Raw genomic sequence first — 27810 nt, forward strand, 5'->3', positions numbered from 1 at the left:
ACAAAATGGAGAATGTAAAGACATAACTTTTAATATTACCTTCATGTATACATTTCTGTGCCTCTGAGGAAGATGGGTTTTCTTTGGTAACATAAATATCAAAAGGGACAGCATAATCTGTGTCTGTCTCAATAGAGAACATTCACAAGCTCAGGCACTTATCACCAAGCTGTTCTCAAGACCTTGACATCTTTTGTGGCAAAGGGATTCATAATAGTGCTAAAGTGTTAAAATGAAGACAAACTTGCAGATTATACCTATTTTACTAAATGTCTTGTAATCGCTAATAATTCTTAATTTTTTCTTGTCGCTATTGCAACATAAAAAAAGTTATAACTTATATTTAGGCTAAATAAAAAGGTTATATATTATTTATATTGTTGATTTTCTTGTTATTGTTTGTACAACTATAATATGAAAAGCATAAATAATAAGTTTGCATAATAAAGTCACTTAATATTGGTCACAAATAACATATTTAGGCAGAATATGACAACGTTTTGTGAGTTTCCTGCTGTGAAAATCAGACGAAAGCACCTGGAAACATGTTTGTTCAAACCACGGTGGTACCAACAAGGTACGACCATTTTGGGAAATGATTGTACTTCAGATGTTTGTTAGTTTAATGATGCATCGTACCAAGATAGTTCGCCGCCGCAGATGTACAGGAAACGCAACCCAGAGCTTTATCAAGACTGTAAAAAGAGCCACGGGTGAGCTCTTCTGTTCAGTGGACTCAGAGGAGGAAGAAGAGGAGGCCAAGGAGATCTCTGATGAGATTCGGGCCTCCATGGTCCAACGGTGAGGGAGGCTGGGCAGAGAGTACAACCAAACCTGAGCAGATTCACAGCAGCATCCATCGTCCAGACTTTCCAAAATGTGAATAGATAAGAAATCTATACTGTCATTCAATATAGTAGTACAGCATATTAATACAGCACTCAATGATTACTGTACTGCAGCACTGCAAGGGGAATATAGTAAAGTATGTTGTACAGTATGTATAAATGAGACTGGGAACTGTATTCCTGCCGAGATATTTACTGTCTACGACCACAATCCCAGGACATGTACTTCTGCAAATTATGGAGGCAGATACATTTATTAATTTAGCTGACACTTTTATCCAAAGCAATAAATGTCAGGGGGTCGCACGCCTCTGGGGCAACTAGTTAAGTTGCTGGTCTGGCCTGTCTTGCTCAGGGACACATTGGTGGAAGTGTCAGAGTGGGGATTTCAACCTGGGTCTCTCAAACCAAAGGCTTGTATCTCATCCACTGAACCATCACCACCCCTACAGATCTAGAAGCTTTTCAGGGCTGGATCGTAGTGTTGTAGTACTCAAGAACGGTCTTAAGACCACTTTTTGATGGTCTTGGTCGTGTCTTGGACTCGAACATTGAGGACTAGGGATTTTCTTTCAAGACAAGTCAACCCCATAACTTTGGGAATATCATTAAATTGCTTTTGCATTGTCTGATTTACTTGTTAACATCCAAACTTTGATTGGATGTAAAACTTATTGCTTCAAATGCAACCAATAGCGCTAAATAAAAATGTTAACAACTGTCACCCCTCCCCGCGATGGCGATGCTTACGTTTATTTCAGCTCTTAGTGTTTGTATGTGGGTGTTTTGATGGGAATGTGGATCTTTCAGATCAGTCTGAGAAGTACCTATGATCTCGTTCCACATTTTATTGTGTGTCGTGTAATGTTGGGTACTGGTCTCGCCCTCCCTCGGTCTTGGTCTCGACTTGGTCTCAGCCCCTAAAAGTCTTGGTCTTGTCCCGGTCTCGATAAACTCTGGTCTTGGTCTTGATTTGCTCTTGACTTGGTGTCGGTTTGGGCGGTCTCGACTACAACACTACTAAACAGTAACTTATATTGCTTGACCACAGAGAACATTTCTTGTGATGTTTATAGGGTGGCCCGATAAATAGGACAGGATGCAGCCTAATTTCACATTTTTCTTTACAGTATGTATTATTTTATTTTTCTGTATGAAGAACACTTTGCAAATCCAGTTGTGTTTGCTGAGATAACAGTATTTCAGAATAAAAAAACATTCTCTTCTTGTATTTGTGTGTTTTATATTTAAGTATGAAAACACAACAGGTACTGTACAGTATAAAGTGTAACCCTGAAAATGCAAAAGGCCTGCCGGCAAGATTATCACAGCAGTGTTTTCCACTCATCCCATTGTGCATGTGCATGTGCTTCTTTGAAATGTCTGTTCATTTAGTGCAAGGGTTTTTTGCAAGAGATTTCTATTTATTGGAGTTCAAATAATAATACAGTCAAAACTACAAATTGGGATTAGTGTACAGCACCATACTGTAATTGAGCAATAACATAGTGTAGTTTTACAGTAATGTTGTGGTTGTAATATTACTATAAACTGCTGTAACTATGATGATAATTTGCAATATCATGTTGTAATTTTACTGTACTATTGTCTGGTTACTTTAGAAACACAATACGTTACTGGGGTTTTCATGTATATTACTGTAAAATAGGCTAATTATTGTATACTGTGAATGCACTGCAATTTATTAGCCAATAAAGTGTTTTACAGTGTAGAGTTTTAATGAAAATGAGCCATGATTTCATGCATCTGCCCTTTGGCTCTTAAATAAACGGTGCACATAAACAATCGTGCATTTTAATTATGTGCAAAGATGTGTCTTGTTGTTGTTGTTTAAATTAGTTTGTTGTACATTTCATGATTTCTATCTGTCCTGCTTTGACCTTCGATGGTCACGTGGCATCTTATCCGGCATTTCTATTGGCCAATTCATATTTAGCCGGAGCGCTTAACAATACGGAAGTTAGACCCTCCGGGCGTTAAATTTTCTCGCGTTTGACAAAGCACGTCGATTTTTTTTTTAATATTTTGCAAGCAAACCTAAACAGTAACCAACACCTCGCCCTTTTTTTTTTTTTTTTAAAGTTGTATATGTGCGTGTTGTTTACGAGCCTTGCGGACTATTCTCGCGGAGGGATACACGGCGCTCCGGCGTGGAGCGAGATTTGAATCCCTGTCTGCTCCTTTTTATTTCTTTCGTTTTTATTTTACAGGAACATGTGTTGAGATATTAGGGGCCTTTTATGACACAGCAGCTTATGTGTCTTTTTATGTATATACATTTTAGCAGCCTGATACACCCTTGAGTTTACAAGGTAAGCGTTTAAACGTTACTTTCTGTCACTCAGTAACGTTACTGTTAGCTAACATCATGACAAACTAACCTACCACTAAACAACAATTAGCGTTAAGCTAGTTCTGTTTTATCCGAGCTGACAGTAGCCTGCGATCAAAACTGTAGCTGTTAACATGTTAGCGAAATATAAAGCTCACCATTCATCCAATAAACGCATTTATTGTTAACCAAATTTAGTACAAGCGTGATAATGGGGATAACGTTCTTCAGCTAACTGTATTAGCATCCTGCTAAAGTCAGGAGGAAAGTTTGCTTTGGGCATGAAGTTTTGTTCATGCCTAAATCACATTATTATTATTAGCTGTCATGGCGTACAAACATCATCCTTATTTGACTAATAATGTTATAAGCGAATACAGTTAGTATTTAAGTTACTGTCTACTTGTTCTTGAGGTTCAGCTGCTCCTGAATAATAAGATGTGTTTAAATGTTCTGTGCAGATGGCTACCGTGAAGATGAACACTGCTACCAGCACCGAGGGAGATCAGAAGGAGAAAATGTTGTCCCCCTCAGAAGAGGACCCCTCTTTGGTTTTAAATGAGACCTCGGCCCCCCTGAATTTCTCCGGCCTCACACCTCATCAGTTTGGCATCTCTGTCCAAAGTTTTACCCCAGCATCTTCATCAAACCGCAAAGGTGAGAGGACTGGTCCTACTTCGATGCTTCCATATACAGAGATTTATACTTCAGCTATCACTGGTAGAGACCATGAGTAGTGGTAGGCTGATTAATCTGGCATACCTGCACTCACAAGGCTGATATATCATCCTAAATGACAGCAGATGTAATCTAACACTATGAATGACTAGCGTTAAATATATATTGTAAGACTGTAGAGACTAATGCTGCTAAATTAGGTAACTTCTGGCAAACTGTCGTGCTCTGAAATCTACAGAAGAACCCAAAATATGTTTGTTTTATTCATTAATAAAGCTTCCATCTAAAACAGCACATCACTGGCTGAGATAACATGTATATTAGATTGTACTCTGCATGGAGTAATGCCACTATACATGATTTATCTTATCATATCAGCATTATAAATCGGCCATCGGCTGCCCTGTGCTATAAAAATATCGGCAACAGCCAGTGGAAAATCCATATCGTCGACCACTAACCTGCTATGTACAGACTGCAGGGTTCATTATTATCTATAGTATCAGACACACAAAGACTTAACTTGGGCGGGCCGGAAAGGTATAATTGGCGACTCACTGTAGTAGAAATGCAGAGAGTTGTTATCAATTACAAGACACTGACACTGTGGATATTTTACAAGCACTGAACATGTAAAGCAACAGTGAACACACCAGTGCAGATGTCATTCGGTTCCACGTTGGTTTCATTTTGATAGCTACTAGAAAAAGAAAATATACCGCCATGCTACATTCACAAATGTGATCAAAGTCTATAACAGATGCATTCTTCAGCACCACTGTTGCATAAAATCAGAGACATAAGACATCAAGGGGGAAGTTTGTATTTCCCAAATATAGCACCAATTGAGTTTTCCTGAAGTGGCGTTCTTCTCCCTCCTGCTCTAGATAAGTCTCGTCTAGCACAAATAAAGGCAAGGCGGAGGTCCAGCGTCGGTGTCCGGGGCTCCCCAGAGACAAACTCCCTCATCCGCTTCATGGCACAACAAAGGACGAAGACTCCTCCAACCCTCCAAACTCCAGAGGTGAGAGGCTTCTCGGGATCCAGTCGCATCATATCTGTCTGAACTCTACACTTGTTCATTTCGCTGTGAGATACTGAGATTTTTATTAAATAGTTATTTACTGTGAAGTGTGCCCTAGCTTCCCCCCTCTCTGTAATGCATGTTATAATAATTCATTTTAAAAAAAGAGTCATTATCTTCGTGTAGCGGCCCCTGTAAATACATCACATCAGCTTCAGTAACACAATTAACATATCCTGACGTGAGGGCAGACGGGCTATTATGTCTAACACGTGTAACACGCAGTTGTTTGTGTAGGATTACTGGTAAAGTGTCCAAATACAGACCTTACAAACAGGACTGCAGCCAGGAAGTGTTAATTTTGATATTAGCTCTATGCATCAACGTTGGTTTAATGCTGCAAACATAACAGAGAACTGTTACGTAGCTGTTTAAAAATAATAAATAAAAAAAGGCAATATTACAGACAGCGGGTTGCTCTGAAAATTCAAGCTTGACAGCCCTCGGCATGTGAATGAATGTTGCAGAAACTGCATTAAAACAAACGTCACATGTGTAGATCAGTTAGCCCGTGTGTTACACAGTGTATCATTATTATAAGAGGACAACTTCAATCTACACACAGAAGTTTTTGCAGCCTCGGGCAAGTAAGCAGGGTACAGAGCTTTTGGTACACACTTAAAACAAATGCGATAAAAACATTTGAAGCTTGATAAAAAAACTATACACCCGCCTAACCTGAGCAATGCATTTGCGTGGTCTGAAGTAAAGAGAGAAAAAATTGCCGTATCTGAGATAATTTAATTGCCCACTTTACAAGTTCTGACCATCCTGTGACTGATGTTTATCTCATCTGATTATTGTGGGAGAAAAATACTGCAATTAATGCACTTTAAACGTCAGTATTACTCAATGAAAAGAACTTGTATCGCTCTCAAGAACGCTGGACCCTCCCTGGCTTCTCTTTAACTTAATTAATAGTGTGATGGGAAATCCACAGGATTACCCAAATATATTACTCCACTAAACAAGCCTCGACAAGATCAATGTGAAAAGAAAGGTCAAACCGTGTGACAGTGTAATAATCCTTAAACCCTTGTTTCGACTGCTATGTTGAATATGTTAACACATGAATGAATATGTTAATGTTATAAAGTGACAGCCCTCAGAGAGCTTATTAAAGTGACACCTCACCAAAAAGAACGTGTCAGTCACAGTGTACTCTAACAGGACCGAGTCTCCGCGGCATAAGAAGCATGATGACATCCACTGATGCTTTTCAAATCACTTCTGCTCCATAATCCACATCTCTGCTGTTTTATTATTATTTTCAGTGTGTCCCAAAACAAAATATGCTTCAGTTCTTTAAAACATCTTAACAATAGAGTTTAACTTGGTATTGTTTTCTGATGCTGATGAAGCAGCTATTAGGATCAGTTGAGAAACACAGTGCCTTTTTAATTATGCATATAAATCTAGTTTAAATCTCTGACAAAACAATTTAGGATTAATGCTGGCTAAACACGAGAGGATAATTGGGATCGTTTGGGTCCAATTCCTCTGCTCCTCACCATCGTGGAGGTCTGAGGCGTGTGAGAACGCATTATCTGCCCAAATGATCTGTAGTGTGAGGGGTTTACAGACATCTAAAGGTCACAGACTGGATCAGAGGCTCCCTGATTTAGAACAGATTTGAAATTTATATATTTGATATATAAATAAATCTGCTGATTCCCTCCTCTCAGCCTCGAGTTTATCCACAGTTTGATTCTCTTCTTTTTGTTTTTCTGTGCAAAACATAGCACACACAAGTGCAGCCAGCTGCCTCCATGTTTGTTTCTGTCAAGTCACGTTTGATCATGCGAGTTTCTGTGAAATCTCAAGTCCCCGGGACCGCCACTGTGAAACCGTTGTGGTCCTGCGTCTGGACTTAACCATCTGGTGTGTACACTCTTAAGTTTAAAACATCTGTCCATTCTGTCGTTATGTTTGTGGTATCCCTTGTTTTTAAAAATTGGTTAAGATTTGAAAATCCTGTACTGTGAACATTAGCTTTTAAAAATACAACTTCCATAGGATTTCTGTCTGTCATTGCTTCAGATAACATGTTTCTAACTGGGGTGGGGGGCGGGGCTAAGCTAAGGGCATGAGTTGCTTAAAAGCTCATCAGCCATATGTTGGCAAAGCTATACATGTTTGGAAGACGGTGAGCACAAAATGGACAGTAGAAAAGTGCATTATGCTGCAGAAGTGGTCAAGAAGTTTCTCTGGACTGTTTTTCCACTGGGGAAACTACCAAGTCTGCAGGCGGTGAGTCTGATACTGAAGTGATACGTTTTGGGTCAAATTTCACTTGAAGGAAAGTAAAATATTCTTTTACACGTGTGAATGGTAATGAATATTCTCATGCATGAGACTTCCTGTGACTTTCCTGTTAGATGACGCACAGCTCAGCAAACCATAATATTCCTGGAGTGTGTGTGTGTGTGATAGATGTGCTGCCTCTTCGTAATACCACTTCAGTAATTTCTGATGTGTATGACCTGTCAAGATGCATCACTGAGCAGATATGTTTGTTTTTTGCCTTCTCAACTCTCAGCTTGTCAGAAGTAGCCCCTTCCTTCCCCGGGACATCTCCACACTGAGGCAGAAGATGGCCTCATTCCAGGGTCTGATGGATGTGGAGGAGAGTCAGGCCTGTGATCCAACGCCAAGGCAGGACAGCAGCACTGGAGGACGCATCAAGACAAGAGATTATCTGTCTGGTGAGGCCGCCTCATTGCCACAGGATTAATAGTTTCATTTCTCAACGAGGATCTATGCCAGTAGGATTTCTTTATGATGTCTGGAGGCACTGTTCAAAAGCAATGGATTAATGAATAGCACAGTAAAAGCCTGGCTCTGACAACATCTTACAGCAGTCATTTCTTCTGAGCTCGGGTCAGCTTTTTAAATGGGCCAGTTTCTGAGCTGTTTGTTGCTGAAGTGAGATTTTATCTCCACTCCTTTTGATCAGGTTTTTTTTTTTTAAAGCTGTATTTTGTATGATGTTGATTAGATATTTTTATTTAACTGAGGTATCCCCAAGTCCCATTTGTTTTTGTGTGTTTATATAACTTGCCTTTTCGATTGGTGGTTTTTGTTTTTCTTCCCTCTCAGATGGGAACAGCCGTGATGAAGGAGGGAAGGAGAACCACCCACCAAAGATGACGCCCATACCCAGCAAGAGGAGGCGCCTGGGCCCCTTAGAAGGCTGCGAGGTGGAGATTAGAGAGGCCAGCGCTCCTATCCTCCACTTCAGTTTGAAGGAGCAGGAGGTACACTCACCCTAACCGTGTACTTTTCTTGGCTGCTGTAAATAATTCAACTAAAAGCTTTTACCTCTCTGTACTTCCTGGCTTCCATTGAATCGGCGGATTATTTTTAACTCCTATGAATTGTAGATCTCAGGGCTACACAGAACTGTTTGACTGGAAGCACCCAAAAAGAGAAAAACAAGCAAACCAGATTTAATTTAAGAGTTTGGTATCGAGCTTTATTTATTTATCATTGCACCTTTTTGTCTTCTTCTACTTGTGTCTTGTGAAATGTGAGTTTTAAGTCTTCTGTATAACTCTTAAGTACCGAATCAGCACATTTGTATTTTATGAATCCACAGCCAGTAGTGTTGTTGTTCTTGTTGTTGTTGCACTGTGCAAAAGAATAACAGCAGTGGGAATTGTTTTAAACAAATCCACAGGAAGATGAAGATCCAGTAGCGCAGGTTGTGACACAAAGACCACTGCCATTCAGTAAGACTGGGGAGGAGGCCCAGGCTGTGCTCTTATCGCCACCACTTCATGTTGACTTTCAGCTCCAAGCCCGCTCCCCTTCTGCGAACCAACAGGTTAGGTTCATTCAGACTGCAACACACATGCATGTGCACACAAAAGTTAGGAGTGAATCACAGAGAAAAGTGTGTAGATTTAGAGTGATTCTGCTGTGACACACATGAGCTCCCGCTGTGATAGTGCCACTTGGCAAGATTTTCCTCTTGCAAACCACTTGAAGGCTTTTGTTAACCAGCAGCCACAAGAAATGTAGTTTTTGTCACTTAGGTCAGTGCTGACATTTTAAATGATGCAAAGGGGACACACACAAAGTGAGCTGCTGAGATAAATTGATTAATATCATTTTACACTCGGTGTCCTTCCAGATGATATGAACAGATATGTACACTAATACCAGATAAATTGCAACATCATTCACTCCTGAACCTGTTCTGTGAAGCTCCTTGAACTGCAGTCCAACCGAATGGAGGCTCTGATGTATTCTCTCTCAACAGGACGGAGTCTTTGAACTCCAAAGCCCCAGCCGACCACCTCCTGATGATCCCGCAGCCGCTTCATCAGACCGGCCTGCCGCCTCCTTCCGCATCCCCTCTCTTCCTTCGCTGCTGGAGATGATGCCCACAGGTAAACACACACTGAGTAACCGGCCTTTAATCTTGTTTTAACCCTGCCTTAGAGGCATGGTATATAGAGCTAAGCTTGATGCAGTGTATCCAGCCAGCATACCAGCAGAGTGTCAGTGCATCCAGCTTGAACACCAGGAGAGTGTTGAGGTTGTATTTTCAGAGAGAAAATTCAGTCAATTAACTGCATTTGAGTTTTCTGTGATTTCCTAACATCGTGTGTATTTCAACTACAAGGTGAGAGTGTTGGTGACTAACATGGGATGTTTTGCAATGTAGGGCTCACCACCATCACTATACCGCTGTCCCAGATTATAGATTGTTCATCGATGCTTTGTTTAATAAGTACTTTTTGTCTAAGGGGGGCTTTCACACAAAACGCACTAAACGGCCTTTAAACCCAAACGCACAGGTCCGAAAGAGTCCCGAGTTGGAGCCTGGTCACAGTTAGTGCGCTGCTCACCATCATCGGAGGCTGCGGGGTGGGGAACTCCGGTGTGGTTGGAGAATTACTAAGCTTGTCGATTAAACATGAGAGGCATAACTTAGTTTCATTTTCGTTGGCCAGCTTTTGAATTGAACCTCAAACTGGGAAATAGAAAGATGGACGCATTAATTGGTGTTTGAACTGTTTTGTATTGAGCGCTTACTGTGTAACACACTGTGGTGAACAGTGGTGAACCTAATTTCTAGTGTGAAAACATTATTTGGATGGTTCGGACTTTCAGACCATTTACAGGAAGTTCGGCGGTTACCGTGTGAACTGGAAACAAACAAATGAACGCAGAAATGCATTGAAATGAGGACACAATATATAAATCTCTCGTGACCGCTCATCTTTTCATACAGACTGCCATTATGGAAGCACCCTGCAGACGAAGAAGGATTGTTTGCTGTCTTCTCCTCCGTCATATAATGTTTGCACAACAAGGATGTTTATTGAACGAGCCTCGAGTAGGTGATAGGCTAGTTGGTGCTGCAGGTAGTATGGCCATAATAACAATACAGTTGCAACGATATTAAATGACACACAACGCATACAGCAGCAGAACGACGTGTAGTATCTTTACTAGAGCAGCTAACAAAGAGCTTCAGTTTAGAAGCTGTTAGCAAGTCAGACAAACCAAACCTATAAGTTAACTCACCCTGCGTTCACTATAAGGTCATTTTCTTCAATCAAGTTTCCCTCGGCGCCCTCATAAAAATTAAAATAGGACAAGACTACAGAGTGACTGAAAAATCTCGCTGTCTTGCGCCGTGACCCACACAAACCCACGTTGCATACTGCGCATGGGCGCCTGCTTCTGGGACAATGCTGCTAACTTTGGTTGATGCTGGACAGTTTTTGCTGTGAGTTTATAATAGCGCTGTAACCGAACCCGGTTATCGTGGTAATTAAAATGTGTACGGAAATAATAACAGTCGGGAATTTTACCACGGTTTACCATTAAACCGGCAACCTTTTCACGATAGTCTCTCTAAATCCTGTGGGGAAACACTGCATACAACGAAAAAAAATAACAATCAAAACATCTACTATTGTATCTATACACGCATGCAAAAGCACACTAACATTTCAACGCCTTCGTGCAGATAAAATACACTAGTGGAATGCCTGCTCATTTAAAACATTTAGTACATTCATCTTTAAAAACCTCTGAAATCAAGTATAACACCAAGAACCATGGGTACAATCTAAGAGGTTAAAGTAGCTTTACTCCCTTTCTATCCAGGAGAGGATAACGCTGCTAAGAAGAAGAAAAGGGTGCGTTTTGGGGGTCCACTCTCTCCTGAGTTCTTTGACAAGAACCTGCCCCCCAGCACCCCGTTACAGAAGGGTGGCACGCCGGCCCGAGCGCCCACCCCGGGTGGTAGCTCACAGCTGCGCTCGCTGCTGAAGACACCGCAGAGGAGTGAATCCCAGACACCACAAGCTCAGCCAGACTTCGGCAGCCCCACTGTGTTCGGCGCCTCACCCACGCTCGCAATGCCTCGCAACCGCAGAATACAGTCTGCGGGAGAGGATGGTGAAGAGGAGGCCGGAAAGGTAGACAATGTTCCAGGATTGTTTTAAGGCTGCTGATGTTTCTGTGACGGTAACATGGTTTTCATACTGCACTGTCCTAAAACAATGAAATTACCAGGATAATGTCAAACATCCAAGATTTCCTGCTGCATGGAAATGTGTTCCACAGTCAATATTTTTTCTCTTAGTATACTTAGAGACGAGCTTATGAGTTGTTGTCATGTAGTGATAACTGTATATTGCCAAGAACCATTTATCTGGTCTAGACTGTACATGTTACAGACTAGTCTGCACTGAACAACACTGTTTTTCTCTTATTTTCTTGTCATAGGCTGTTTTCACTTCAGTGGAGGAGATTGACTTTACAGGAACGACCGATACAGGTTGGTTAGTAGTGATGCACGATATGGATTTTTTTTTTCCCCCACAGATCCGGTAATTTCTTCACATTAGTTTTAATGCTTCGATGAAGAGATCACGTCTGCTTCGGTGGCTGTAGCTGAGCTAATTATCTTATCAGCTGCATCAAGAATAGTCAACATGTTTTCAATCAGAGCCCACTGGTCAGTACTTAAAGATTCAAGTAACTCAGTAAACTCCATATGCAGCCAGCGCTTCTGCTCCAGCAAACTCACACACAGCAGCCATCAGACCTGCATGGACAACACCTACACTCCGTTACTGCATCAATTATCAATAAATCTGTTCAAGCGTAAACACGTAGAAGGTGTTATTTTAATCTGCTCTGTCCTCAGTCGCTCATCCTCTGTTTTAAATTAGCACAGCTAACGTTAGCTTGGCAATTAGCCAAAAGTACAACAAGCTAAATTGAAAGCTGGCTGTCGGTAGTGTAGTCTGACGTTAACTTTGTTATGACTTGGCTCAAAAGGCCACAGCAAAAGAGAGGACGCACCACGGTAAATGTTTAACAAGAGATATTTAACTCTAAAGTTGCCATATTAAGACTTATGCAAATGTAAAGGTGATAAAGTATGAGGTATAAACATCAGTGGTTTGAGTCATGTCGGGGCAGGATGGTGGATGCATGGAAAATGTGTGTAAGGGTGTTGGAATGTGCGAGGAACAAAAACTACAACTAAAAGAGCATGTCAAGAAACCGAGGCAAAAGTGGAGCCTGGGGAGGGAAACGGGGTAGTCGGGTCTGTGACCCCAGCCCAGAAGCAGCATCCGCATCCTCCCTAAGAATGAGAATTAGGCGTTAAATATTCTCTACAGGGCTGCGGTCAAAGTCTTTTTTGCTTAGGAAGGTTCCTATCTGAGTGATGTGAACCGGACGTATTTCAGTGGCAGCCGTGATGAGAGCTGGTTGAATTCTCTAAATGATAATGAAAGGTGCTTCATTGCTTCCTGTCATATCTCCTTTAGCATAGGGTACACCGGAACCATCCTTTACGAAATGAAAGGAGATAATGCTGTTCCACGAGTCCTTGCGGCAGCAGCATTTAAAGCGACGCACATTCTCAAACTCAAACGATAAAATCCATTGACCACATTCAGCAAAATCCCTGCAAGACACACATTGTAATACTTGACACTCGGTGTCCTTTTTGTTTTGGCTGGTTTTCTTTTGGCTTTGCTGTAATCTGATACTACTTTCTACACAGTTTTATGTTTCAAATTGCTGAAATAGCCCCTGTTATATAAAGTGTTCCACAATAAAAACACAAATTTGCTCAGCACCTCCTCTCGCTTGTTCGCTCGCTCGCTCACTTGCTGTCTCTCTCCCGCTACAGTTTCACTGTCATTTTGTGGGAAACACTGTTTACATACAATAATTGGGATTCATGTTGATAATTATGGGTGGGCAGGAGGGTGAGTATGAGCAAACATTCTCAATGTGACAACCCTTTCCATTATATAGCGACTGGTACCCTACAGGCCTTTTTGCTATCTTTATTATGAAGTACTAATATATATTCCACCTTTTAGATGGCCTGCGTTAAAACACCACAGTATCAAAGATGCGGTTTTTTGTAGTCCATCTTCAGAAAATTGTAGTTTCATCACAGCAGGCCACGTCTGTAAAATCCGCTGTCGCATAATTACGTCGCTTGGAAAAGAGCAGTCGGATTCTCTTAAACCCGCTGTCATCTTTTCCTAAGTCCTTATGAATTTTTGACTTTTCGACCGCAGCCCAAGTGCCCAGAGTTACTGCAGTGAGTCTCAGCTCGGGGATAGAGATTGGCCACACCCACACATGACCCCACAAGGCGCCACTACTGTAAAGCTAAGTTTGCCACGTGGCTTAAAATTTGGAGATCTAAAACACGCAGGAATAAGGTCCAGGAGAAGGTTGGGAAACACTGGGCTAAATTATTATCATTATTAGTTTGAGTTATATTTATTGTCTCTAGCAGAATGTCGTAAATGTCTGTCTGTATGATAACATCTTTCCATTTGTTGCATTTTCAGAATGCATGTGGGACGCCCAGCCGTTGAATTTAAACGCCGCCTTCCACGAGGAGTCTCTTTCTCAGAGTCTGACAGGTGAACTGCAGTTTCATTGTCAGTTAACTTAATGTCTTAATCTGTCTTCTTCTCCACCTTCTCTTGTCTCCTGACACATCCCACTGTGTCGAGCTATAAGACGAAACAGAAATGACATTTCTGCTTGTTGTGTGTAGCACAAACTGCACAGGTTTGTGTAAAATGTATGTTTAGTCTGTGTTGGTTACCGTTTACTCTGCTAACCTACAGAATCAATGTTAATATTTCCTACAGCTGTCAGTTGTCATTTCAGCTGTCATACTTTTTTACATTTTCCTCAGAGAATCAACCCAGTGCAACCTCAACCATGAACCTCGAATGGAAGGAAGCTCCATCTCCAGCTCAATCCAGAAACCAAAAGAAAAAGGTCTGCAAACATTAAAGCTTTTATCTATTTATTTAATCTACTTTCTGGGATAGGTACATATTTATTCAGTGACCATCTGTTATTACTGTCCTCTGTAGATTCCCATACTGTGAAATCTACATTTGATTCACCTCAAACTTCTAAATCTTTTCCTTTACAGCCGAGACCAAAGGGTGAATCCACCAGTGAGGCTCCAGCTCGCTCCGGCAGTCAAAAGAGAAAGGTCTGCTATTTCCACAAACTGTGTTCAGCTTGCATGAATTAGTAGAAATCTCTACTTACCAGACCAGATTGTCGTTTTAATAATTTAGGGGTCATAACATGCTCCCATCTAATCTACTGTTTAATTCCATTGGATCTGAGTTAAGTCTCATCTGAGGATTTCCATTTTGAGTGTGTGAGAGAGAGTGTGTGGCAGAGAGACAGTCTATATAACGTATCTTCATGCCAACTCTTGTGTTCCCCCAGCAGCCAGAAGAGAGCGAACCTGTGAAGAGGTCGACACGCTCTGCTGCCAAGTCGGCCTCTGGGAAGATGAAGGTGAGTCGGCTGAGTCTGCTCGTTTGATTTCTCTTTACACCACTTCACTGAGGGATCTGGGAGGCAGTCGTGGAGCTGATAGCTGCACAATCTAACCACAGCGTTCTTTACCTGAGATGGGGAAAATAACTGTTTGTGTGTATGAAATATATGCGTCGGTGTTGCCCCTACATTTGACTATCTATAGCAACACCAGCACACACTTATCATGCTCACCACAGCTTTATAAATAATGGGAGTTCATTAAGTTGCATGAGTGGAGAGCCCGCCCTGCTGTCACAGATAATGGAGGCAGAAAGGTAAAGTGTGTGTGTGTGTGTGTTTTTATTCTAATAAATGCCATGAAAGCCAAACCAACAATATGTTAGTCTCAATACTTTCTGACTTCCCTACCCTGCCTCTGTTTTAGTTTTAGAAAACATAAATATTTTTGCCAAATATTAACTCCCCAACAAATTCAGTTTGAAATCTGAATTTGTTTTCAGTGGCTGATTTGGTACGCTAGTGTTAGCAGAGACGTTTTATAGAGGACACACGCCACAGGGGTTGTCCCTCCCCTCCCGCTATAAAGCCAATCATCTGCTTTTAACAGCTGAGTCAGGAAACAAATTTCAGCTAATTGGGGTGTTCCACTGACGTAAGGGTCTACCACGCATGCATGGTGGTAGTGACGCGTATAAAATAACCAGTGGGGGGGGGGACACTTTTTTAAAACCTTATTTTGGGGCAAAGTTGTCAAACTTTTTCAGCAATTTTTACCAGATTGTCCTGCTGATTCTATACATGCAGTTTTTGTGCCCCGGTGACCAGTTAAAGTAGAGTTATGGCTCTCTCCCCTTTTATTCAGATAGGTCTTGTTAGGCTCATTGACGTGGTGGAGCTCTACCTGCGCAGAGGAAGAAGAGATATCAGCCTGTGGGTGCACACAGTACTTGTTAGGAGGAAACATTCATTGGTTTTAGTGTTTTCATGGTATTTGTTGACCGAATGGAAAATGTAGAAAATCAGCAGATTTATCCTTTTAACCCATTCGGGTAAGATTAATTAATAAATAGGATAATCCAGATGAGGGCAGCTAATCAGAGTACCAAGAGCTGTACTGAAGCTCGCTATCTACACACATTGTAAGGAGTTTATCCAGTATGGCAGGGAGTATGTACTTGCAATAAATTCCCCTGTGCGTCAGACAAGTTGCCTGGACAGTCTGCAGTAGCTCACATTAAACAGTCCGTTTACTGAGCTTGAAGTGTCTGGTTCTTCTAACAGCTTTGTAGCTGCTTGTTGTTTGTTTTTTGTTTTTTTTGCCAAATTAGGTTAGCTGAATACCTTTTCAGTTCTGCCGTCTCACTGTGCAGATGGTAGGCCGAGCTGATGAAATGTGATTAAAGCCGTGTGTAAAACTCCCAGATCCATTGTGAAGCACATGGTGTCATCCAGAGGACGAACCAAACAGGAATTACTACCCACCTGAAACTGAAGTGGTACTTCTCAAAGGGTCCATCTTGATCAGAATAAATTTGAACACAATAATACGTCAGGGACCGGAAATGAAACACAAAAGCATATGCTAAATAAAATCACCCCAGATCCTGTGGAGAAGTAAATGCTGTAACGATGAAATGATAAATTTTATTATTTATTTATTCAGTAACCCACAATGAGCCTCAAACATGTACATGCTGAGGATGATATCAGAAGAGTCTGTAATAATCAATTAACATAATCACTTTCCCAGATAATCTGTAGTGTTGAATAGATGTAGAAGAAATAATCACCCTGCATCACAAGTGCTGACCAGCTAATAACCGATTGTCATGTCCGTACGAACCTTTCTAACATTGCGGACGGTCTGTCCACAGATGACCTCCGCTGCCGCACGCCGGTGGAACAAGGACGTTGACCGCTCCCTGTACGGCTCTCGGTCGTACGCCTCCAAGAACCCCGACCTGAGTCCCATCACGGAGAGGTTGTCCTCCGTCGGCCAGTCTCCAGCAGCACAGACGCCCTCTACGAGCTGCACAGGTAAACATGGAGGCAAAAGCTAACTTTATCTCATAGTAAGTAATAGTTAATTATATTAAATCTAAAATATCCGTATATGTGCGACCCTTCAAAGTGGTTGTCAGTGACTGTTTGTTTTCCTGAAATGTTAGGTCAGCAACAAGTGGTAGAAATAATCTTCCCTGATGTTGTTTTGTCCTCATTTCAACAGCCCCAAATCATGAGACCCCCTTGAACCCTGAAATGATTAATGACGCTAAAGCGACATGTGACCTCACTGTGACGAAGACAATGGAAGATCCTTCAGAAGACTCCGTCTCGCAATCATCTCGCAACTCCAGTAAAGAAAGCGCCACGGGGAGGCTTTCTGGGCCAAGGGCCAGAGGGAGAGGACTGAAGAAGAGGAAGGTCAGTGTTGCTGATGGTGACCTGTTCAGTGAGGGGACTGTGGACCAGACTGGAGGAAAGACCGAGGAGCACTGTGAAGACCAAACCACTACGAAGCCTGAGGCATCATGGGAAACCCCACTAACCCACACTGTACCTGAACAAGGAAGAGCTAACCCTGAACTTGAAACCCAGACTTCTGCAGACTCGGATGGAAAACTTGAATGTCATGGCAGTCTGGATCCACCCACCTCCGACCGCCCTCCTTCAGGTGAGGAATCCAACAACATTTTGAGTCTGCCGTTCGAGGGAGGACAGAGAAAAGCCAAGCGAGGCAGGAGGAGCTCTTTAATCCCCTCAGTCCCACAGGAGCAGGCGAGCCAGGCGGAGGATCACCAAACGAGCCGTGAAGTGGAGGAACAGGGACCCCAAGCAAACGACATGGGGTCAAGCTCTGATAGCCAGGAAGAGGAGGGCGTAGTCGGTTTGGACCTCGCACCCTGGCAGGCGGACTTTAATCTCGAGGATGTGTTCAAACCTGTCGTCACTAGAGGGCAACGCTCAGTACGCCGCAGCCTGAGAAACCGGATCAACGCAGAGCACAGCAGCAGCAGTGCAGGTCTCGCCTGGCTGCCTCGAACCTCCCCTGACTCCAGTAGAGACGCCCGCAGGAGGACCCGGGGCCGACGGCTCAGTGCTGCGCCACCCGCCCAACCTTTACTCCCCGAGGAGACGCAAGACGACGCTTCATGAGACTTACTATATGGGACATTGTGTGCTTATTTGGGTGAACTGAGATTAAAGGGGGGGGGTGATACATTCATTACCCTGTTTTCTTAAAATTAAATGGAATGATTTTGCGAAGAAACGGCCTGTAAATAATATTGATGCTTTTGTTCCCTTTGAATTATTAGTGCTGACCAGTAATTTGTAGCCCGCGCTTCCCTCCACTAACGAAGCCAGTCAATACGCTTGAGAGCCCAATCATCTCCGCTGACCACCTCCTAATCAATATCCAACCACTCAGCTGGTAATCACAGCGCATCTTCAGTCTCGCTCTGCAAAGTCACTGGATCGAGCATCTCCGAGTCAATATCTACTCTGGATAGATGAAGATGCGCTGTGATTCACCTTCACCGACGTGCCTCACACACAGAGAGAAATCAAATTAATAGGCTCACATAAATCTGTGTATTTGTGTTTGGAAAGGGTTTGTTTATAAACTCCTGACATACATGCGGATGTCCAGGAGAGGTCCCCGTCCCCTTGCATTATCTGAGCTTTTAATGAATGGTTTTAATACACTGTCAGTAATTAATAATAATAATAATAGCCAGTCAAACAGAAATCGGCTTAATGTGAAGTTAAGAAGATGTTAATGTGATCTCAGTGAGTTTCCTGACGTGTTTAAAATGTTCCAGACTTGGTTAAATGCTTTTGTTGCATGCAAAGACACTTAATTAGATCAAATTCAAGCTCATTCATCCAGACAATAAAACCGTCTCCACAAATGTGATGTTCCAGCTGTGTGGTCAGTTCGGTTCAAGTGCAGCAGCTTTTCCTTCCACATAAACCTGGACCTCTTTTGCCATAACAGGACGCATCGATACCTAAATGACCGTTCTGATCTACATTTTGAGCACAGCCAAATGTCTGGAAGTAAATTGACCTCTAACCTCAGATTCAAATCGCCTCCTCTTTGCTGGCTTCATCCATCTGTCAGAGCGGGATGGAGGGAGCTCTAACAAATTGAGTTTCAAATTCACTTCACATAGGAAAATTGGCTCCAGAATGATGCATGACTGTAATCTATCCATCACTGGGTAATTGACTCCCTCCTTTTACATCAAGTCAGTGTCACTTGGCTGAAGGACACCAGAGGGTTCTGGCTCCGAGCGTGTGCCAAGGTCTCTTCTGTATTGCAACTGGAAGACAAATGGACAGAATCATATAGTTGTGGGGTTGACGCAGTGGGGCTACTGTGCCATCTGGTGGTGGACCTGAGGAGCTGCAGTTCCCGGTTACTCATCTGTCAAGTTGATGGACTATGAAAGAAGAGTCACTGGAAGAGTCACGGGGAACTGATGTCGTCAGGAGGGGAAATAATTTAGTGGATGCACATTCATTTGTGTCAAAGACTTTTTGTTGGGTGCTACTGCTGAACAAGAATAACCTAAGGCTTGTGTGGGTTTAATTTTTTCATTTTTTTTTAAATCATGTGCCCACGTTGTGACCGTGTCTTTTCCCCACTCTGATTTTGAAACTTCTAACTGGCGGAGACTTTTGTTTTTATTGTATGAGCTTTCAGCCCAAGTGCTGCACCTCCTATACAAGTGGGTGTGAAGCCGAAGCGCCCCGTCCCCCCCGTCCCCTCCCTGGCAGAGGGGCATAGTGAAGACGGCTTAACACAAGAACAATGGGGTCCTTTGACCAAAAACGACGCCCCCAAGACATGTGGCCTCCTGTCACCGTGGCAACCCCCCATGGGACAGGGAGCGGGGCTGACAGCTGGAGAAGGAGGACTTGCAAAAATGAGAGTCCATTTCTTTCCACTGAAGCTCTATCTTTCCCTCTTGCTTTCTTTTATTTTTTTTTTTTTTCTTTTCTCCGGGGCCCTTATGAATGTGGGTTACATCTCATTTTACAGCTTCATGTGATTGACCTCACGGTGCTCGACTCGCCGCCTACGGCCCATCCAGCTCGCCCAGACAAAACGAGAGTTAAAGAGACGACAATAAATCGAGTCTCTATGGGGCTCTTGTTGCTGTCGCTAATAAGAGAGCATTGATCTCATTGACAAATACGGGGCTGAGCCACCAGATTTCACACTCACTGTACACTTGATTTTACGGCTCATTTTGAAAACGGATGAGCGCTCGCTGTACAGACACAAAGAGGCATAGGCAGTAATTATACTTCCAGCTTTAGAGACTTTTGTCTTTCAATTAGTTAATTAGTTGCTGAATAGTATTAAGTTGTCCCGCTGCCTCTGTCCTTTCTGTGCTGGGAGTGCTCTGTTGTTGAAGCTCGGAGGCGCGCTCTCTCGGCCCTGCACGGCTCTCCTGTGGAGCTGAAGACAGCAGGAGGAGGGCAACAAACAAAGGCAGGACAACAACAGGAGACCCTCTAGCTACTCTGTCTGGTTTTCTTCTGTCCCAGCGTGTCTGCGCGCTACAGCTGTGTCTGCCTCAAACAGCTGCCTCTACTCTAAGTGCTACTTTTCTTTTCAAACTCTTAAGTGTCTCATCACAGGCAGTCTCTTTACCAGTATTTTCTGCTGTAGTGGTAATTCCATGTTTTAGTTCAACTAATTTGATGATTTTGATGAGTTTTCAGCTGAATAAGGACTCGACCTTTTTATAACATCAGTAGAAAGAAATGTACAATATTTAAAGATCTAACAAGTTCTATTTATTGGCCTCCAACCTCCAATACAAAACCTTCTGCATCGCTGTAAAGAGCTGTGAATAAATGTTTTTTTTTAAGCCAGCTTTACTCAACATGGTACGTTTTTATGTGTAGCGTTTAACATCACTACATTTATTAAGGAGCTAGATCATAGACTGTAGACTCCCTTCAGACAAAGCTTGAGAAGAATGCACCTCCCCTAGTTTCCTAGATGTCTAGGGGATCGTTATTGTGTTATTTGATCCCATAGACGCTCAACACCTGAACAAAGATGGCCTAATAATGCTGTTTGACATAACTTCAGACTCCCAGGAATACATTAAAAAGAGTTACATCCTACAGCATGTTTTAGTTTCTGACTCTGGGGAGGTGGGAAAACAGTAATATTTCTCAAAACTGATCTCTTTGAAGCAACTCGCACACATTTAGGCTAACTACGGGGTCTCCTTTTGATAAACTAATGTAATATTCTTTCACTTTGATTTACTGAGTCTCCACTGAAACTGTTTGGGGCCCGCGTCCAACTTCGAAAACCTCTGGGCTGGGCTAGATCATTGGCATCCCTGTGCTGTCATAAAGGGTATCGTCAGGTCGAATTGTATCTGAGGTTGCCTCCCGTTTAGTGCAATACTTTTCAAGGGGAATTTATTTACACACGAGTGTCTGTTTTCAGGGGTTGAGGAGGACGACTGCACATGTGGGGGGGAGGAAAAGCTGTATGAAGCCTTCTGTGGCTCCAGAGCGAGCTGTGTGAAGTCTGATAGTGGTGTCAGCTGAGTCAGCGTTATTGGGACTAAATGAAAAACATCCGCGGCTGCGGAGCTGAAAAGAAGGATAACGGATGCCGTTCTTCCAAAAGATATTTTATTTGTGACAGGAAATGTCTTCATTGAGCTGTACATAAGGAGAGTGAGTTTGTTGTGTCCGTCCACTGCGTCTAAATGTGTGGTGGCTTTTACAAAGTGCTGTAGGTGTCTCGTGTTTCTGCATTATCTGTGAACTCATGCAGAGTGAGGCCAGAGGAGGAAAAGGAGACGACTAATTACTTCCTGTTTGTGTCAGGAAGCTACCGGATTTATGGTAAAATAGGACTTTTTTTCTCACACGGGCACTACCGACATTGTTGGTATTCTGGCCAAAAACAGATGAAAGAGGCAACTAATTATCTTGACTACAGGGAACATTATGTGCATATACTGTAAATGCAACATGGACAATGATGTATCTTTAAAAAGGGCATATACAGTTTGGCAGTCAGTCATCAACAGGTGCCTTATAGAAAACACAAATACAGACAATTGCATTTAAATGTAAGAGTAATCACATAGTGTATTTGACGATTCGTGGAGGGAGGTGTCTAAAAGGGCAAACAGTCCTGTCAGTTTTAAGTGTGGGGTGTTGCACTGGACACGGAGCGCTGCCCAGTAACATACCCGTACAAATCTCCAAAACATCCGGGCAAGTTCAAACTCGATTCGCTCGACTGCTACAGGTGAATGCCTTCAGAGGGTGGAAAAGTAGTGTTTGCCTGAACGTTAACTCTTCAGACGTGATGTCCGTGTTGTAGGAAACTTTAGATTTATCAGAAAGGTTTGGTAGCGTTGTGAAAAAAAAAAAAGATGATTTTACTCTTCAGTTAAAGCAGGACAGCAGATGTTTGACTTTACTTGATAAAACTATGAATGTTTAATGTAAAAACATCTTTATATAACAGAAAAAAGTTGTAATGATAAAGAACTTTTTTTTATTATTAGTTATTATCAATACTTTTGAGACATTTAACCCTATAGCTGCAGCCACTATAAGGAGTAGGAGCCATTTTTTAAATTCCTCACATTTACATTTCTCTTAACATATGTGGCCACGATTGGCTGGGTATTACATTACACTAGAATTTGTAGTTTGAATCACCAATGTTCTTGTCATTTGGCCTTTTTATCTCCACAGGGACAAGCTGAAACTGCACAAACCATGAAGGGAAGTTGATACTCAGTCCTCACATCAAGGATGTCCTGCTGAGTGTGAATCTGCTCGTGTATTCCCCATGTTGAGTTTCCTCCACATTCCTGAAACATGCATTCCCACTGGGCGTGGGTGTGAGCTGTCCCTTTTTGTCTGTGTGTTGTTTAACTGTGGTGGACTGGTGACCTGTCTAGGGTATTCCCCTCCCCTCTGCATGTTGCATGCTGGGGAAAGTTCCAGACCCACTCCCTCCCCGGTGTTTAGCAGGAATTGGGGGTGGGCGGGGGGGAGAACAAACCTCTACACTGCAGGCCTAAATCATAAATGCTCAATAACATAAAAAAATCTAGTCCATCTGAGACACGCTGGTCCTGGTCAGCTAAGCCGACATCATCGACATCAGGTCTCCAGAGAAAGGAGGCAGCCTGCCGTTACAACTGGAAAACAAGAAGTATTGCTGTTTCTTAAAGCCCTGAAGAGGAGCTCTAACTTCGATTCTGCTCAACTGTGTGAGAACTGAGCTGAAGGGCACTGGTTTGGCTCAGGGGCCTCAGAGATTTAACTGCAGAAGTGCTTAAAGAATCAGCTCTGGTAAAGAAAAAAATGCTGAGTTTCCTAGTGAACAGAGGCAGTGTCGATTCTGTCCTGACTGAAATATCGGATGGGGTTTGTGGTCACCAGAGGATGAATCCAGGTGACTGATGTTTGTTTATTTTTTAAGATTATTTTGGGGGGGGGCTTTTTTTTTCTTTACTTTATTGTATTTGAGAAACAGCTGGAGAGAGAGACAGGACATGTGGGTGCACGTGAGGTAACTGGCACCTGACATTTGTGGTTCTGAGTGAAACGTCTTGACAGCTACTGGATGGCTTGTCATAACATAACTTGCAGACATCCATGTTCCTGGGGATGAACTGTGATAACTTTGGTGTTACAATATAACTGTCGCATCATCATCCAGTTAAAATTTCTTAATGTCCAACACTTTGGTTAATGACCAAGTACCTGAAAAACAAATGAGGTTCTGATCAGCCTCAGCTGTGTTTAGTGCTAACCAGCAAATGTCAACATGCATAAACGCTAAACTAAGATGAAAAACATAGTAAATATTAAAACCTGATAAACGTCAGCATGTTGGCGCGCTAACCTTTAGCTTAAGATAGCCTCACAGAGCAGCTAGCATGGCTTTTTTTTTACAAGAGAAATAGTCCCTCTGAACGCTGCTGACAGTAAGGTCTGGTGATTATCCAGAGTAAAGCATTGTGTCCATTCACCTCCAGTGTGTTGCAGAGACTTGTAGGATCCCCAAACTGAAGAGCAGCCCTGCAGCTCCACGGGGACATCTTTTTCACACCCGAGCAGCATCCAGACTGTTTTGTGACTCAACATATTTTAGTGTTGGTTTTCATAACAAGCCTCCAGATCAGCTTCAGTGCTCATTGTCATAGAAATCTCTTGTTTTCTTTTCCAGGTTTTTCCTTTGATTCGTCACCCATCCGTCGATGTAGTGTAGATAGAGGAGACGGTTCAGTAGCTTTCTCCCAAGATGTCGGAGTGAAAAACAGAAACTCTCATGCGGAACCAAGCTGCTGTCTTTACACACACACTGTGGCACAGAATGATGATTTTAGAGGACAGAATCCTAGATCAGTTAAAATAAGCAGAGCACAAATACCCACCAGAATCAGAAATATCTATTACATCCAAGGCATTCAGAATTTCTAACATCCATGTGTGCATAGTAAACGTGACTGTGTAACTATTTTTGTGTTTTCTGTGTATTAATCCACTGAAACCCATCTCAGAGCCGGAGGTGACCTGATCAAGATCTGCAGTAGTTGGCTGGCTCCTCTGTGAGAAATGGGCCAGGCAGACGTGTGTCAGCCGTGATAAATGAGCAGGTGTTAAGTAAATGGAGTCATTATTGATGACCTCAGAGCTCCCTGTGTGTTGCCAGTATCAGTGATGACTTCCAGGCCCCCCCGATGAAGTAAAAGGGTATGTTGTGATTCTGCGGGTCAGGGAAGGACTCGGCCTCGGGGGGCCCGGCTGGAGTGTCTGCACACGGCGGGGTTAAGTTGAGTTACTTGGACTGATGACCTCAGAGGGGAAGTTCACTGCCACTGCAGCTCTGCGGCAGCGTCTGTGTACTTGCTCCTGTCGTGACGGTTAGAGCTGAAAGTTTATGCTTTTATGTAACTTGGGGTGAAAAAAGATGAAGCAACAACGATTCAAAGATACATGCTGGTACAGTTTGTGCAGGGTGGCATATCTTGAGGCTTTGCTTAAAAGGCTAGTGTGCTGTAAGAATACTAATTAGAATAAAAGTACAAACTAAGAGGGAAATATATATATATAAGATAACAAAACTGAGACTACAGCCATGCTACAGGCTATGTCAGGATGTTCTTATGTGCAGTGGTGCTTTGAGCTAAATGCTAGAGGTGTAAATTATGAAAATTTTGTTCCATTTTATTCAAAGATTAGTGGTCACTGACTGTATTCACTTCTTTCCAAGCATAACGAGCACATCACCTTTCAAATGCACTTCAGTTTGTATCAGTAAGTGCAAGAGCCTAAGTTAGTAGGCTTACGTTCACTATGTTGCTGGATCAGTTCAGTCCATAACTGAACCGATATAAGCTTTGCTGATAACTCAGCAGCTAACTATTTGTTATGACATCATGTTTCAGAACGTCATTCGTTTTGCAGGTCTTTGGCAGTTCAGACATGTGGTTAACATGAATGTTTGAATCAAATTTCATGCCAATGCAGCCCATAGTTGTTGAGATATTTCACTTAGGTCAACCTCATGGTGGCGCTAGAGGAAAAGTCAGAGGATCACCAAAGTCATGAAGGTTCATCATCTGGAAACCATGAATGTCTGCACAAAATGTTACGATGGTCCATCCTGTAGTTGTTTTAGTTGATATTTAGTGGTGGAAGAAGTATTCAAATGTTTTACTTAAGTGAAAGTAGCAGTATTACAATGTAAAAACACTCACATGAGTAAAAGTCCTATTCAATATCTTACCTAAGTAAAAGTATGAAAGTGAAGGTACTAAGAATGGCCCATTTCATTTATATTTTATAACTGAATTATAATTAGCGATGCACTAATGCGTTCATCATGTTAACGGTAGGAGTATTTTTAAATACTTTACATGCTTCAGAATGTATTAGTTGATTTATATTTTATATTAATAATCGAAATCTGCAAAGTAACTAGGAAATAAAGCTGGTCAGATAAATGCAGTGGAGTAATAAGTACTATATTTGCCTCCAAACTGTAGCATAAAGTGGAAATACTATATAGTATAAGTACCTCAAAATTAAATGCACCTAGTTACATTTCACCATTGGAAATATTTCAGTCTGGGCCAAAGTACAGATCAATTGTATTAATATATCCTCATGTAAGAGTTAAGTCAGCCAATAAAGTGGCTGAAACGTATCCCACATATAAAAAGGCTGGAAAACCAATTTGACATGAGTTTACACTTCACTCCGTCCCTGTAGGTGCCTGTTTCCAGGTGGGAAATGTGTGTGCGTGGAAACCCCCAGATGAATGAGGCGTGATATTATCATCCCTCTCAGCAGCAGTTTCAGTTGTCTGTCGCCATATGAAAAACACAGCGAGCCCTCTGTCACTGTCACCTGGGCCAGATACTGATACCCCCGAGGACTGAAGGTATTTATCCCCCCGAGCGTGATATGTATGCGTGTCACTTTGCTCCACGTCTCTCAGGATAATCTGTGATTTTAATTTACATCAATATGATTACATAACATGCGCCATCTGTTACCTCTCGGTAGCACAGGGGAAGACAAACATGCATATTTTTACACAGACAAGAATCTAATTATTCAATTAGGGACCATAGTAAATGAATAACTGATTCACCACAGTTTACATTACAACAACACGGATCATTACTGCCTCTGTAATGCAATTTAGTACGACTGTGGAGGACTCATCATTCATGGGAACGTACACTTCTATGCCCCTATTACCCCGCAGTAATCTGAAAGTGCTACCATTAATATAAATGACTGCAAACTGAATGGCTTTTAATACATACTGCATGGCTCATATTGATGAAATAAAGAAATCACATTCGTTCACTGGTTCCATTAACCAACAGATCCTTTTTGACATAAATCTCGCTCCTGACTCTTAATGAAGGTCTTCGTGTTCTGTTTGTGGTGTGAGAAAAACCATGTTGTGTGTAAGTGGAGCGCTTGGTAAAAAAAGGTGGGAGGGATGGAGGTGGGGGAGAAGTAGAGTAGACAAAGCCTGCTGAGCTCCAGAGGTTAAGTCCCCCCACCACCACCGCCACCGCCACCGCCAGGCCCACAGGAATGCGTGTGTGAGAGAGTCCTGCAGGCTGCATTGTTGTCTGTGGTGCATCCTGCTCTGCAAACACTGCAGAGCTGCTGTACTCTGAGACTCTGAGGCTGGGACTTGGGAAGGAGCCTGTAATGTGGGAGGTCTGGATACCAACAAGCCAAACAAGGCTTCATGTGATATAGCTGCTGTTTGTTGTGGCAAAGTGAAGAAAACCTCTGTGGAGCAGTTATTTAATTTCAGATGATATTTTTCAGTGCTTTGATGCTGTTAAAGCAGAGAGAACACAACAACCCTCCAGTCTTTTTTATTTCAATTATCATTTAATTTAATTTAACCATTTATTCTATTATCTTCCTCCCATCTTCAGTGTTTCCACTTTCACTGTCTATAGCTTCTGCTGGTGTAGTGCCTTGGAGTATAAGCAGAAAACTCTGCCACACAAACATTGGTGCATAACAAAGCAAAGCAAATGGCTCTTGTTACCATAGATGTGGGGATCTATATTTGAGGTATGAATGGAAGAAAGGGAGTGAATCTGAAATCCTACAATCCAAAATAAATTAAAGCTGCAAGCAGCGTTGGGCGGGCCCTCGCACTTGTAGCGCGTCCGCGCGTGAGCCGGCCGAGTTGCATATTCTGGAGCTCTGCCGGTGCGGCTGTGAATTTCCTACGCGGTTCCGACGCCGCATGAAGGTGCTATATGTCACTTCCTGTGTCCCCTATGTGGAGCTACATAGCACTTGCCGCTATGAATATAAATCGGTATTGGCGTGTAGATGTCTGCGGGGTGGGAGAGTTAACAAGCACGTAAAGTTTGTTTCAGATGTGACCATGTACACTGAACAATAATGTACACAAACAATAAAATAAATTCCTTGCCTTGTTGTTTATGTGTAGATACAGA

At 42.4% G+C, this 27810-nt stretch overlaps 1 protein-coding gene across 2 annotated transcripts; it reads left to right on the forward strand.

The window, feature by feature from the left end:
• The first annotated feature begins 2972 nt into the window (after positions 1 to 2972).
• On the forward strand, positions 2973 to 20674 carry cdca2 (cell division cycle associated 2). 2 transcript variants are annotated; one of them, XM_046035455.1, is made up of 15 exons: positions 2973 to 3181; positions 3663 to 3858; positions 4767 to 4903; positions 7503 to 7668; positions 8063 to 8220; positions 8643 to 8789; positions 9228 to 9357; positions 11090 to 11403; positions 11714 to 11765; positions 13816 to 13890; positions 14172 to 14257; positions 14418 to 14480; positions 14729 to 14797; positions 16657 to 16819; positions 17010 to 20674. In XM_046035455.1, exons 2-15 carry the CDS (start codon positions 3663 to 3665, stop codon positions 17936 to 17938), a joined length of 2685 nt encoding a protein of 894 aa, XP_045891411.1. In that variant the 5' UTR covers positions 2973 to 3181; the 3' UTR covers positions 17939 to 20674. The 2 variants fall into 2 exon arrangements, with proteins under 2 accessions (XP_045891411.1, XP_045891410.1); XM_046035454.1 differs by having other exon boundaries at positions 2975 to 3181; positions 14726 to 14797.
• Positions 20675 to 27810: the final 7136 nt, after the last annotated feature.

This window comes from Micropterus dolomieu, linkage group LG21 (genome assembly GCF_021292245.1).
Source record: "Micropterus dolomieu isolate WLL.071019.BEF.003 ecotype Adirondacks linkage group LG21, ASM2129224v1, whole genome shotgun sequence".
In the NCBI taxonomy this organism is placed as follows: Eukaryota; Metazoa; Chordata; class Actinopteri; order Centrarchiformes; family Centrarchidae; genus Micropterus; species Micropterus dolomieu.